Source organism: Oculina patagonica, chromosome 7 (assembly GCF_052425735.1).
Source record: "Oculina patagonica isolate OP01 chromosome 7, crgOcupat, whole genome shotgun sequence".
Lineage (NCBI taxonomy): Eukaryota > Metazoa > Cnidaria > Anthozoa > Scleractinia > Oculinidae > Oculina > Oculina patagonica.
The window spans coordinates 29460511-29474208 of record NC_135764.1 but is presented as its reverse complement, the minus strand read 5'-3'; the positions used below and the strand labels follow the sequence as shown (position 1 = coordinate 29474208).

The window sequence follows — 13698 nt, the reverse complement described above, 5'->3', positions numbered from 1 at the left end:
TCGGAAGTTTAATCAGGAGACAAAAGAGATAGCTGCGCGCGTGAAAAAATAATGTTCATGTTTTTTAACTTTTTTCCAAGCTAGCGCTTGGGTCCATTGATTACTGTTCCTTTGCTTTGACGCTCTCGGTCTTCGTAAAAACATAATGCAGTAGAATAATTTTACCTCCGATTTTCGAAAATCCCGATTTCTCAAAGCAATTTTCGTTTCCGCCGAAGGTTAAAAAAAATCGGGATTCTACTGTATTGCCCTTTATGTTTTGATAAAACACGGTTTAAGGCCAATCAGAAGATACCCAGAATCCGAATTCGAATCACCGTATACGACTGGGAGGGATCGTTATATACGCGTACGAAGATATAGAGAGGCAAAAAGAACCTAACGGTACTGCTGTAGAATGCCGATTCCTTGAACCTCCAGGGGAAACGAAAATTGCTTCGAGAAATTGGGGGTAAAGTTACCGGGATTAGTACTATCCGAGGGAAACGAAAATTGATTCGAGAAATCAGGAGTTTCGAGAAACCGAGTGTTCTAGAAATCGGAATTCTACTGTATTATTTTTAATACTCGTATCAAGAAAATGCGTTTCAACTTTGATAACAATAGGCTTTGTTTTTCAAGCGAAAAATGACCCTATATGGCCATTTTTGAACAATGGCGCAACAGCTTCAGAACACACGAGGGATTTGATGAAGTTTCCGATTAGCATACGAGCGGGAAATTTAAACGCTCGGAAAGATGGAAGAAAAGACAAATTCTCCCCGGGAGGGTCATACTGGTAGGTTTTGTTCGGTGCAATTAGCAAAAATAAGTGTACCGCATTTTCCAAAGTGTTCTGAACATAGCTGAACATTAATTCTGAGCATTACAAAAAGTATAATACCCACTGACCATCGATAAAATTCTAGACCCATCGCTTTGAAATGATTATTTTATTCATTTCTCAGTGACAGGATGCTTTACTTTACAATTCTATAAATTAAAATACATTAACTACATACAAATTATATAATATATCCACGAAGGCCTACGATGCACTAGAAATTTCATTGGCTCTTAAATAAAGGTTTTTTCATGTAAAGTTGAGTCGCTAGAATTCTTACAGTCCCTTAAAGAAAGGATTTATTCATTAAAATTTGGTCATGTAATTTCAAAAAACAAATTATATAATATATCCACGAAGGCCTACGAGGCACTAGAAATTTCATTGGCTCTTAAATAAAGGTTTTTTTCATGTAAAGTTGAGTCGCTAGAATTCTTACAGTCCCTTAAGGTCGCGGGGGACACCTTAGGCTCATTATTATGCATTTATTTAAAGCATATGCACGAAGTACAACGACTGACATCGACAACTTTACGAGATATTTACGACTGGACAAAAATATGGGCGCGTGCGTGTGAATTGTAAAAAATCCCTGTTTCTTTGATATTTTAACCAATTTAAAACAACACTTAGCGATATACGTTCATATAGATTGTAGGAAGTCTTTGAGCTTATTTTTATTTAAATTTAAATATTTCTGCAACTCAGAGTAATCACAAAATATTTGGCATAAACAATCGTGCCCTTTTTAAAAACGCATTGTTCTCACCATAAAAGCGTGGAATATAATTACCATAATTACATCTCTCCTTGGCAAAATGATCGTATTTAGGTCGGGACACTTTCGGAAATCTCAAAGTTTGGACTTTTCCGACAATTTTGTGGCAGAGAATACAGCGCGGATACAGAACTTCATTACTTGCCACTGCAGATAGGTAAACTATGAATACTGTAGTGTGTCATAACAGAAGCGGAATTTTAAAAGAGCGCTTTTAGAAAGAGGTAGAAGACATTAAATTCAAATTTGCGCACTTAAACCGCCATAACTTGCTGGCAAACTTTAAATTAAAAATTCCGCTTCTGTTATGACACTCTTGAGGTATTGACTGATTAGCTTTTGACAAGATCACAGTGTGCTGTCTCCTACTCGTTCCGCAAACTCTGCCACAAAATCATGTTTTTCCAAATTTGGCACTAACGAGGCTATAACATTGCCGTTAAATGCAATCTACCAAATAAAAGATGACATTCACAATCTTTCGTCATTTCTTTATGTCTCTGTAAAATTTGAGCTTAATCGCACCCATAACAGATGAGAAATAAGCGTTTTAAAAGATGCAGGTCAAGCAAAATTTCCCTTCATGAATTTATTCATGCAGTTGGTATCCCCCGCGACCTTAAAGAAAGGTTTTATTCATTAAAATTTGGTCATGTGATCTCCGGCTAAAGAGGGATTTAGTTATTTAGGGCTTTTGAAGCTTATGACATCATTACATGCACTAGAGCACTGTACGCAACTGTGGCAAAAACCAGAATTATTATAGATGTAGCACTAAACAGTTGTCCATAGTAGTATAAACCATACCAACAACAGACGAGAATTACCGCAAGAAGGGGCAAGAATAGTTTGGAAATGTCTAAATCTTCCTCCTCGTCATGCATGGCAGACTGTTCATTTCGATCCCGCCTGGGTTCAGAAATTTGCGCGTGGACGACAGAATAGTGGATTATACCATAATAAGATATGGGGAGAGTATCATCCTGTAGTAATCGTCCTCTGAATATGAGCCGCACCCTTCTTCCATGGTTCAAATCATCCGAAAAACACAACCTGCAAGAAAAAATTTCTTTTCAGTTCACGTCTTTTTCTTTTAGCTGTGCTGAAAAAATTACAGGAAAATTGCTAACAGCGTTTGCCTAAACCGCGCGTCGAAGGACTTTGAGAAAGTCTAGACCAATCTTACTTAAAATTTGAAACTTGCCCCAGTTCCCTGCGCAATTTCGGAACAGCCAATTGGAGTCATTAAAGCGCTCATAACCAGGCATAACTAATCGATGACATCAATGACATCAATGAAATCAATGAGTAATCAATGAGTAATCGATGGGTAATCAGTTGATTAGTCATTGATTATTGCCGATGATCAATAAGTAATCGATGACTACCTTATTCTCACTTAATTTCGCGAGTACTAAATTTCGCGATTTTTTCAAAATCGCGAAATTTAATACTCGCGAAATATAGGACACGCGAACTTTAAAATCGCGAAATTTAATATCGTACTGATAATATAAAAAAATAATGAAACTCAATGCGTTTTATCCTAGTTATTCCAACATGTCTGAGCTTCATGTTGAGAGCTTTTTTGTTTAATTTTGTCCATTAGTTATCTCCCACTCTATCAGTCGCACTGTTCAAACTGTTCTCTGCCGCCAAGTTCTTCAAAATCTCGCCCTTGCAGTCGTAGATGAACCTATCAGGTATTTAGACTGTTGAATACCTTATGTTTTGTTATGTGTATATTGTTTTGTTTGCTGTTTTTACGATGACTTTCATATTAATTATGTTGTTACAGTTTCGAGGTCAAAGCTTCATGTTGAAGAATAGATAATAATCGCGAAATTTAATACACTCCAATTGTACCTTCCTCTCAAAATCGCGAAATTAAGTACTCGCGAAATATGGCTCTTGATTTTTCGCGAAATTAAGTACTCGCGAAATTTAGTGAGAATAAGGTAATCGATAGGCCACAAAATTTTTGGTCATCGATTAGTCATCGATTGCATCGATCAGTCATCGATTGCATCAATTAGTCATTGATTGCATTGATTACTCATCGATATAGTCTCGTGATTGAAAACCGGAACTTGTAAAAGTATTTCATACTCAAGCTTGTACACGCCATAACAAACTAACAGTATCATGGTTACACGTGAAATAAGTACAGAAAGTAAAAGTGCTTGCAGCTGTTCCGGTGCATAATGTTAGTGCTTATGACGGCTGTCTCCCTAAGCCGCGAACCTGTTTTACTTTGCTGACAAACATCCACCGAACAAAATCTATAACCACGTAGTCGATTCTTGTCTCCGTACTTGTTAGTTTCATTTCCAGACTGGTTGATTTTCCTGTTCAATTGTTTTGTTATTAAATAAAGAGTTGGGTAAAGTGAAATATTGAAATATCATCTGTATTTGTGATTAGCCCTTCACGTCTTGATATGCCGGAAGGTTATTTGACCTTTTCTGAGGACGTTATTTCGTCAACAAGAATGCCAGTTATAAAGCAAAATATGACTAACATAGATAAAAAATCACAAAAAGGTACAAGAAAGCAAGGAATGTGTCTTTTGTGTGCAGTATGATAGTTGATGAGTAATCGATGGGTCATCGATGAGTTATCAATAACATCGATGAGTAATCAATGTCATCGATGAGTAATCGATAGGCCACAAAATTTTTGGGCTTCGATTACTCATCGATTACTCATTGATCATCGCCAATAATCAATGACTAATCAACTGATTACCCATCGATTACTCATTGATTACCAATTGATGTCATTGATCATCGATTAGTTATGCCTGGTCATAAACAACCTAGTGAAAATCAAAACTTGGAGTCGTAATTGGAGCACAAGATTGTCGGAATCAGAACGTTTCCATTTTCTTTCAATTCTGCTTATGACTCCATCGCTTATGATCCAGTGAAAACTAGATTGTCAGAGTCGCAAGCAGAACCAGAAGAACAAACCAATCACAATGCTAGCTCTCAGGCCCTCTTAGTATTTCCTTGCTGCTTGTGACTCCAACAATTTAGTTTTCACTGGATCATAAGTGACAGATTCATAAGCAGAATCAGATACTCTGCTTATGACTCTGTCGGTTTGATTTTCACTAGCCTGTTCCAGGCTCTCGCGCGATTGGTAGTTATGGGAGAGCCATCGTCCCCCCTCGTTTTTTTCTCGCTCGCCCGCGTTTTTTTTTTCCCCTTCAACTACCAAGAGCCTGGAACAGGCTAGATTTTCACTAGATCATAGTGCTCTAGGCTTCAGATTACAACTCTGACTTCGGCTTTGTCGCTAGCGAAAACTACCCTTTAGACTGCACCCAGGTTTCTGCCCCCTGTCCCCCATAGTTTAAAACCAGATACAAAGCCTAAACACAAGCTGCAGTTTACCTTTTGAAGTCTCCTACAGTTATTGTCCTATTTACAGACACAACCCGCTGATGTTCCATGAATTTCACACGGATTGATATATGATCCCTAGGTGGGCTACTTTGGCCGTCAGAAGTAGGCGTGTTTTCAGCCGGCCCTGTGCAGTGCTGGCCATCTGACATTCTGTCCATCTGTGGAGTGCTTGTATTGTTAACTGGTTCTGAAGCATTTTCCTCGGCAACTTCGGCATGCGATGGAGATGTTGTTTGATTGAAGTCCTCCTCAGTTACTGGATTGGCATTTTCTGGCTCTGCGTCTGTCATCGCCAAACATAAGAATTAATAAACAAAAAACTATATTTTCATTGTAATCAAACCTATAACAAAATTCTCAAACATGATTGGTTATCAGCAGCCCGATTTTTTGAGCACTAATTAGACAGTGTACGGGTCATGCTTGTAATTGGACAGTGTAATAGGACAGTTTACGCGTCATGCCTGTGTAATTGGACAGTGCGCGTCATTTTGCGCGCGCTGTTGTTGTAAATTTTGTTGAGAAAACTGCTATGTTTTTAAGCATTCACAAAGACTCTAAACCATTTCACCGGTAAAGTTTGTTTGTTTCTCGAATTTTGTCATAGTTTTGATTAATTGGTAACAGGACTTCGTGTCGTCCAATTCTGTCTGTAATCATACTCGTGATTAAACAAATCGGACTCCCTCTTTGCGGTCGTCTGATTTTGTTAATCACTCGTATGATTACAGACCGAATTGGACTCCACTCAGTCCTATTTTCAATAAGCATTATAGGATGCGTATCCGTAAAACGGCCTATGGCAACTCGGATTTCAGACAAAGGTTTGTAAAAATGAAAAAATCATTTGCGGCTTTCCTCCTTCCTTGCAAGACTACATTCTCCAAATTTGATCAATAATCTCTTTCCTGGTATCTTGAGTTTGTAATTTAAAAATATTTTGGAATTAGAATTTTCCGTTACTTATTTGACATTAGATTCTTCACTTTTCCCATACATTTACTGTAAATTTCGCCCTGTTTACCCCCCAACCAAGACGGCGTCAGAAACCGTGAAAAGGTCTATTGAGTATTGACCAGGAAATCAATAACAGAGGGATATGCAGATGTACTTTATAACAGCTGGCTTGAGTCTTTGAGATCGTGTTGTTAGAATAGGAGTCCCTACCTTGCTCGTCTCTTGATATCTCTTGTGGTTGATCCTCAGATCGGGTAGACCTTGTAGAATTCGAATCTGAAGTACTATTCGATTCATTTTGTCTAGTACTACGATTCCTATTCGATTCATAAACAAAATGGACCAAAACAATTGTCACGAAGGCAGCAAAAACGCTAAAAACAAACAGAACTTCATTGTCAATTCCTTCGATAATAGGGGATGCCATTAGTGTGGCTTTTAAGAGTAGTAGCACATCGAAATTTCAATAAAAATACTTTTAACTGCCGGATAAAATAAATGTGTAAACTTCCTACAAAATATGGTGGTCTTCTTTGGCCGTTTGCTTCTACAAGAGACACTACACTCATATTACACGAAGACGTTTCCTTCAACATATTTGTTAGCTGAGCTGTGCACCGTGGGCTCAAAAGGAGGTGGCTGACAAACTTGACTAACTTGGTAAAAAAAAACAGTTTTGCCATCATATTGGTGTTTCAGGTAGGAATATTTAAGCATCATTTTAATAATAGTCATAGAAACGACTGACTTAAATGCCCATGACATGTGTAATGTTATCAGGAAAAGGAAAACTATGGCGCAGATCGCATGTCGCTTAGTACGGACTGTGAGCTGCTGGGTCGGTGGAATTCGGGTCGGTAATCGCCGGGCCGGATCGTGTTTGTTCGCAAACGGGGCAATTGCAAGGGATTAAATTTCAATCAATCGAAAAGTTTCTGTCCTGCCGGAAATATTTTACGAATCTTTGATCGCATACTGATACTGAATAGAAACCAGCAAGCATTATAAAAAGTTTTATCACATAGGGGGTGGTTTGTGTATGTCTGGTATGTAAAGAATTCATGGTTTGCTGTCTACCGGTCATCCCTATTTTTTGGCCTGTTGATCTGGCGGTTGACTTCCGGAATAACTACGGGACAGGGAATATAAGGGGCTTAAAACAAGGATATTACTCAGGTATGAGGGGAGGTATGTTTTGGAAAAAAAAATGTCTAGAAGGTGGGAGGTAAAGGGGCAATCAAAAATCTGAACACACAGCAAATTAAAGGTAAAACACATTACAAAAAAAAATGTTCTGACTTCTCTTACACCCACTTTCATTGTTTTGTGAATAGCTATCTTTCTACATACATCTTTCGACATCGTCTTTCGACTTGCTGTTTAAAATGAGCCAATCAAAACCAATGCATACTATTGGTTGAGGTCACACTAGTGCTTTTTTTACTATAGTAAAGTCAAGTTTACTATAGTTAAGCCAATTTGTAGTGTGACCGGCTTTTTTCAGTTTACTATGGTAAATGTTATCGTAGTCTGTCGCGATAGCAATGGCGGCAGGATGAAAGCAAAGTTTACTATAGTAAAACGACCTGAAAAGGCATGGTTTATCGCGCGTTTATCTAAACTTTGTTTATTTAAGTAATGGATTGTCTAAGTTTTGACATGAAATGTCTTAAAGCTCCGGAACCGTGAAATGGTTGCGCCATTTTCATTTACGTGCTTTATTCTTGTGTTCGGATCAACACAGAAGCAACGCTAGACCTTTTATTTCAGTTGTCCTAGAAAATTCGCTGAAAATATGTCTGACAAATGTCCGCTCTTCTTCGCCGCGCAGAAGCTTGTCTTCTCAGCATTCGCCTTGCGAGGAGAGCAGTGGTAAGCAGTGGGTAAGTCGTGCCGTCGTCTGCTCAGAAGAAAATACATGTTCAGGGCAGTAAATCTGAATCTCTGAGCTTTCTGGATAGCAGCGATTAATAGAAGAAGAGCAATAATCGTAAGGACCACGCGTTCTGAATCCATGGCTCACTGCAGGCGACATGCAAGCGAGTGAAAGTGGAATGTCTGAGCATATTTGTTTTAGTCATCAAATTGCAGTTTGATTGACAACATTTGGACAAGAAGCCATCTGGAAAATGTAAAAGTCAACAAGCACAGTTTACCATAGTTAACTTTTGTTTACTTTTTTTTACTATAGTAAAAGCCCTTTACCACAGGAAAAGTCTAAGTGTGACCTCAACCATTGTTGGTTTCGTGCAAATGAGCCCACAAGGTCAGAAGGTCATGCTAGTGGGCTGTGATTGGCGGATTTTGATCCTTGTTTGTTAAGCACGTCGAAAGATAGATGTCAACAGAAAGCTGCTATGCACATAACACTGAAAGCAGGAGTAAAGTTGTAGTATAATTATAATGTATAGCATTCGAGCCTATTGGCCTAGTAGTCCGGAGCTTATCCTGATTTCAGTAGCGCAAAGCAACTAGGAGTATTTCCACTCATCCCTGGTTAGGATGCTAGTCCATCATTGGTTACCGGTAACCCCCAAGCATGAAATTCCCTGGTACCCATTTCATACACTAGGGTAGAGAGAGGCACCATGAGAGTACACTACACTAAAGGCTGAAATAATGTCAACAATAGATGTTTAGGCCAAGTTAACTGCCCAAGAAAGTAGACTGAATTTGTCTATCTGTCTTTAATTTGGGTCTCGCAACCTTGTTGTTTAATATATGGTTTTTAAAATCAACAGGTTAAAACTAAGTAATAGGACTAATCATGAATGTGGAACACGAAGTGAAACTCTTGGTGCAAGAAATTAAGAGACTTGGGTCACCTAATGCTGATGGACAAATCGCAGTCAAGTTTGGAGTACTTTTTAATGATGATCGCTGTGCAAATATATTTGAAGGTAAACAGTGCTGGTTTAATATGTAAATTTGTGGAGAATTGAACAGGTTGGCTAAAATGTACATAAGTTTGGCCAGGGTTCATATAGCCTGCGAATACAGCCGCCTCTCATTCGCGTCCCGCAACAAAGAGCGAAACACGAAGAGAGACGTCTGCGATTCACGGCCAGAAATTCCATACTGATGACGTAAATCTGTCCAGAATCCGGACAGGAGCGCTGATTGGTCAGCTAGTTAATTTACATAATGTATGCGAAATATAACACTTCATTACATGAACGGTAAAAAACCGGATGTTACCGGTATTGCAGACTAAAAGTTGACTGGGGGGAAGGATCGTGAAACTACACCGAAGCTATACCTTAAAATTTCTATAATATCTATAATTCATATGTAATTGGGAAACAAAAAGAAACTGCTTTATAACAAGATGAACGACCTCAAAGATGTACAGAAAGGACGCGCACAGCGGCCGTTAAAAATAGATCAATTTTGTCACCTAACTTTTATTGTTGACATAAAGGCAGCTGGCAAAACAAACAAGCAACAAAAATGTGAATCTGAACGACATGAACCATCCACAACCAAAGAATAAATGCTACAGAAAAACAGAATTTTTATTTGACAAACAGCGGGGAAAGAAGAAACTAACTCAGAAGAATTGTTATGATCGTTGCGGTATCGGTATTTACGGCCCAACACCTCCGAGAGTTGCGCTCAAGTTCCAAAACAATGTCATCTAGTGATTAGGTGATTACGCAGCTTATTTTTCCAAATTTTACTAATGTGCAACTCGTATAGGGATTTCTAATTTTCGCGATGAAGTTGTCCGGTGTAAATGACTCCTAAATGTGTCCTTGACTGCCTTGAAAGTGTTGGTGATCAAGCAAGTAATGTGCGGCTGAAAACAAAAAATATAATTATGCAAGACCAACTGCATGTGGTGTGGGAAATCTTATTAGTGGTTAACGTCATCAGTATGGAATTTCTGGCCGTGAATCGCAGATGTCTCTCTTCGTGTTTCGCTCTTCGTTGCGGGACGCGAATGAGAGGCGGCTGTATTCGCAGGCTAGGGTTCATACTCTTTTGAGCTCCTGAAATCCCATGACTTTTCATGACCTTTTCCATGACTTTCAGTGACCTAAATTTGACCATTTTTCTTGGAAATTTTCAAAAATTATATTGATTTCAGGTACGTTTTTACCCTTTTCTTCACAGAAAATAACCTGGCTAATATATTTTGTACAATCAATACCATTTTCCATGACTTTTCATGATCCACACTTAAATTCTCTGACTTTCCAGGTCTGGAAAATGAAATTCTAAAATTCCACGGCTTTCCAGGTTTTCCATGACCCGTACAAACCCTGTTAGCTGAAACTATTTCCCTCCCCTAGACTGGTATTTTAGCCTTGTTCTTTTCATCTGCATGCTTTTGTCAATCAAAACGATTAAGACAGTTTGGTATTCTGAGAAGATATTATGATGCAAACACTGTCCCCAAATGCAACCCTCCAAGTTTATTTTTTCCCTGGTGGCCATTTGGCCACTGACTGCTCAAGTTTGGTCGCCAGTGAAAAATTTTAGCCGCTAAATTAAGCTCACGCTTTCAATCCTTCGTCTCAATTTTAGTCGCCATGCTGGCGGCTTTGGTTCCAATTCAGTCGCCAGCTCCAAAAGTTTAGTTGCCATGGCGACTAAAATGGTCTTAACTTGGAGGGTTGAAATGAGTAAAAAATCTTAATTATCTTGTCAATTGTTTTGTCACAGCTCTAGTGGGAACCCTCAAAGCAGCTAAGAGAAAGAAGATTGTGAACTACAGTGGGGAATTATTACTTCAAGGTGTACACGACAATGTGGACATTGTGTTGCTTAAAGATGAAGAGTAGATTCAGTTTAGTAATAACAATTATTTCACCACAATTAAATTCTACAAAATGACTGCAACTGTGACTGATCATGAAATCTCGAGTTTTTGAGATTTCATATTTTTTATTATCTCTAAAGAATTATCCTTTATACAAATATACAATGTTGATGTAGAATTTATAGATGGCTCAGTGAAATAATTTGCACACCATTAGTGAAATATGTTTACCAAAGATGTTTTGTAACAAATCCAATAAAATCTCACTTTCACAAAGTACCGGTATTTTCAGTGCTTAAAAAATATTTTGGGGGTATTTCAATTCCCAAGTTTAAGACTTTAATAATTTTAATATAAAGAATGTGTTCCTATTGTTGAATAAAAAAAGATGTTGACCAGTGTATTGAATATTGATTTGCAAAGTTTGCCTAAAGCCTGGTTCACACTAGCAACACAACAACATAATAGCAAGGTCACACATAAAACTTTAATTTCTGTTGTGAACAAAACCACATAATGACATAGCAGGAACACAATGACATTTGTGTAAGCTTCAAAAACTCATTAATAATTCATAAAGAAAATACAAGAATGAGTTGATCTACATCAGAAGATTTTGAAGCCGTTCAATAAATTTGCAGCTCATGTTTTATCAAGTCTAAAACACTCGGCTGCGCCTCGTGTTTTAAACTTGATAAAACACTGCTGCTCATTTATTAAACATTACATAAAGACGTAAGAAACCAGCTTAATATCTTTTCTTTATGTCGCTACGTCCATGTATGTTGCTAGTGTAAACCAGACTTCCAGATGCGATCTTCTTAAACTCATTAATAATTCATCAGTTAAAACAAAGGAAATCATAACCGTGAAGGAGGTTTTGATACCTGGTCTTAATTAGCTTATTAGATTTTTATGATTTTATTTCTCCGTCATTTTTGTTTCAATTGAGAAGAGACAGACACTCAAGACAGTGTTTCTTTGGCTATCCAAACACCTCAAATTTTGTCAAAAATACTCTGCTGTGCGTCATATTTTCAACTCTCTTCTCAGTGTTTGAACATCCCAATGAAACACTGTCTCTCATGTTTGAGATATTACTTGAAAGATCCTATCACTCAAAATCAGAAACCCATAAGGGTTGAAACGTATAACTCCCTATGAATCGCATTGTACAAAGCGTTTGCACATTCGTTTACACTAAGTACCATATTTGGTAAATCACGAGAAACATTTAACCAATCAAAATTACTATATTTGAATTAAACTCACAGCGTGCGCTAGCTCGCGCTCGATGGCGTAATCTTGTTTTTGAACAAGCTTGGTTAAATAAAAGTTAAATTTGGTTAAATTCTCCTGTTTCATCTTCTTGAAGTAGTCTGGAGACTTCGCTTCGATACACTTAATCTATTTCTTTAGTTTCTGTAAGAAATTTACGGTGTTTAGGTCGAAATTCAAGCAACTAACCGCAAAACCAAAAATTCTGTGGCGTGTATCATTACGTGTTTAAAGCATTCGCGTACAAATTCTTCGTGTTTCCAAATATGGTACTTAGCAAAATGAATATTCAAGCGCTGTGCGCGCGCGTTACACGTTTCAACCCTTATGGGTTTCTGTCAAAATACATTACACATTACTTTTACTGTCAGTTGGGCATCTTATTATATTTAACTAATAATCCTAATATTAAACTAATAATCTTGTAGAAATAATATGGTACATGTATTACCCTAAGGCATTTTTTTACAAAGTAAATTGGACATCACTTGCACACTTCAAGTACAATCTTCCTTCTGGTTTTAAATTGTACTGTCATAAACAAAATGTACTTTTGACATTTAACATGTGGTGTGATGCCACTTGACTTCAGCAGTATTATTACTGTTTACCTCTGCTGCCATGAATAAACAGAACACTTACACAAGCTTACATACAGGTGTGTCATCTAATGTCATCAAAATTACAAAAATCGAATTATTTTTTGTATAAAGTCATTTCCATTTGAAATAATATCATGTATATTAAAGGGAACCTCTGCTCTTGAGGCAAGTTGACCTTGAGTTGTTTGAATTAATGCCTAAAATTAATAACAAATTTTACCAGACAAGGAAGAAATTAGCATTTAATTACAACCATAAACAGAAAAGATTGTGGCTTTTAAATTTCCCGCGCAGCACCATTTTGAAATTATGATATCAGTGCGTTGCCCAATGATTGTTTCACTCAAAAGAACCTCTGCTTCTTAACAATAGCGGCAACACACTGACATCATAAATCCAAAATCGCGGTGCACGGGAAATTTTAAAAGCACGAAAATTGACAAATCAAAGGCCCAGTATTCGAATGAAAAAACAAATCTGTGACTTCTAACAACCAAAATAGTTTTAGACTGCTAAAAAATTGTAATTTTGGCCAGAACTGTTTTACAGCCGAGGTTCCCTTTAAGCAATGTTGGTGTTTGTACAGATTTTCATATACACTGCACAGCCAACCCCAAACAAATACATTAACTCTATCAAACAAATTAATAATTATATACATAATATATTGCATAATTACAAAACTAGTTAAAGGCTTTTCGTGTGCACAAATTGAACACTACTCTTGTCCATTGACCAATAATTTGTATGATCTCTTGCACAGACAGATGTAAACACTCTTGAAGTTTTAACATTTTTGTGGTTTTACAGTGTTCTGGGTTATTCATGGCGAGCGAGGCATTTATGATGATCATGTCACCCTTAAATCAACAGCCCAGTCTGGTGGCTTGCTGTCATAGCTGAAGTGTTCCTCGACACTGCAGCTTGCTTCTGATGCTCCTCTGGAGTCTGTCTCTTTCTTTGGTACTTGATTTAGTTCATCATCAATGTCATCGCTGTAAGGGTTTTGAAGGAGTTTTAGGACTCTTTGAACCTGAAAGAAGGTTGGAAAATACCAACCATTAATTTCTTCCGTAAAAAATTTC

At 37.6% G+C, this 13698-nt stretch overlaps 3 protein-coding genes across 4 annotated transcripts in view; 1 reads left to right on the top strand and 2 right to left on the bottom strand.

The window, feature by feature from the left end:
• Positions 1-621: 621 nt before the first annotated feature.
• On the bottom strand, positions 622-6511 carry LOC144661723 (transmembrane and ubiquitin-like domain-containing protein 1). 2 transcript variants are annotated; one of them, XM_078522543.1, is made up of 4 exons: positions 6179-6511; positions 5000-5294; positions 2220-2654; positions 622-1108 (listed from the first exon to the last, which is right to left on the bottom strand). In XM_078522543.1, the coding sequence occupies exons 1-3, from the start codon at positions 6393-6395 to the stop codon at positions 2303-2305; spliced, it is 864 nt and encodes a 287-aa protein (XP_078378669.1). In that variant the 5' UTR covers positions 6396-6511; the 3' UTR covers positions 622-1108; positions 2220-2302. The 2 variants fall into 2 exon arrangements, with proteins under 2 accessions (XP_078378669.1, XP_078378668.1); XM_078522542.1 differs by lacking the exon at positions 622-1108 and adding an exon at positions 1152-1267.
• A 136-nt stretch (positions 6512-6647) lies between these two features.
• LOC144661727 (costars family protein v1g158749) lies at positions 6648-11132 on the top strand. Its single transcript, XM_078522547.1, has 3 exons — positions 6648-6667; positions 8710-8868; positions 10637-11132. The coding sequence occupies exons 2-3, from the start codon at positions 8736-8738 to the stop codon at positions 10753-10755; spliced, it is 252 nt and encodes an 83-aa protein (XP_078378673.1). The 5' UTR covers positions 6648-6667; positions 8710-8735; the 3' UTR covers positions 10756-11132.
• The window catches only part of LOC144661712 (protein adenylyltransferase SelO, mitochondrial-like), a 37795-nt gene continuing 34905 nt past the window's right edge, over positions 10809-13698 (bottom strand). The window contains exon 19 of the mRNA XM_078522524.1: positions 10809-13646. Coding sequence (XP_078378650.1) covers positions 13464-13646 — 183 coding nt within the window. The 3' untranslated portion in view covers positions 10809-13463. The remainder of the gene's footprint in view (positions 13647-13698) is intronic.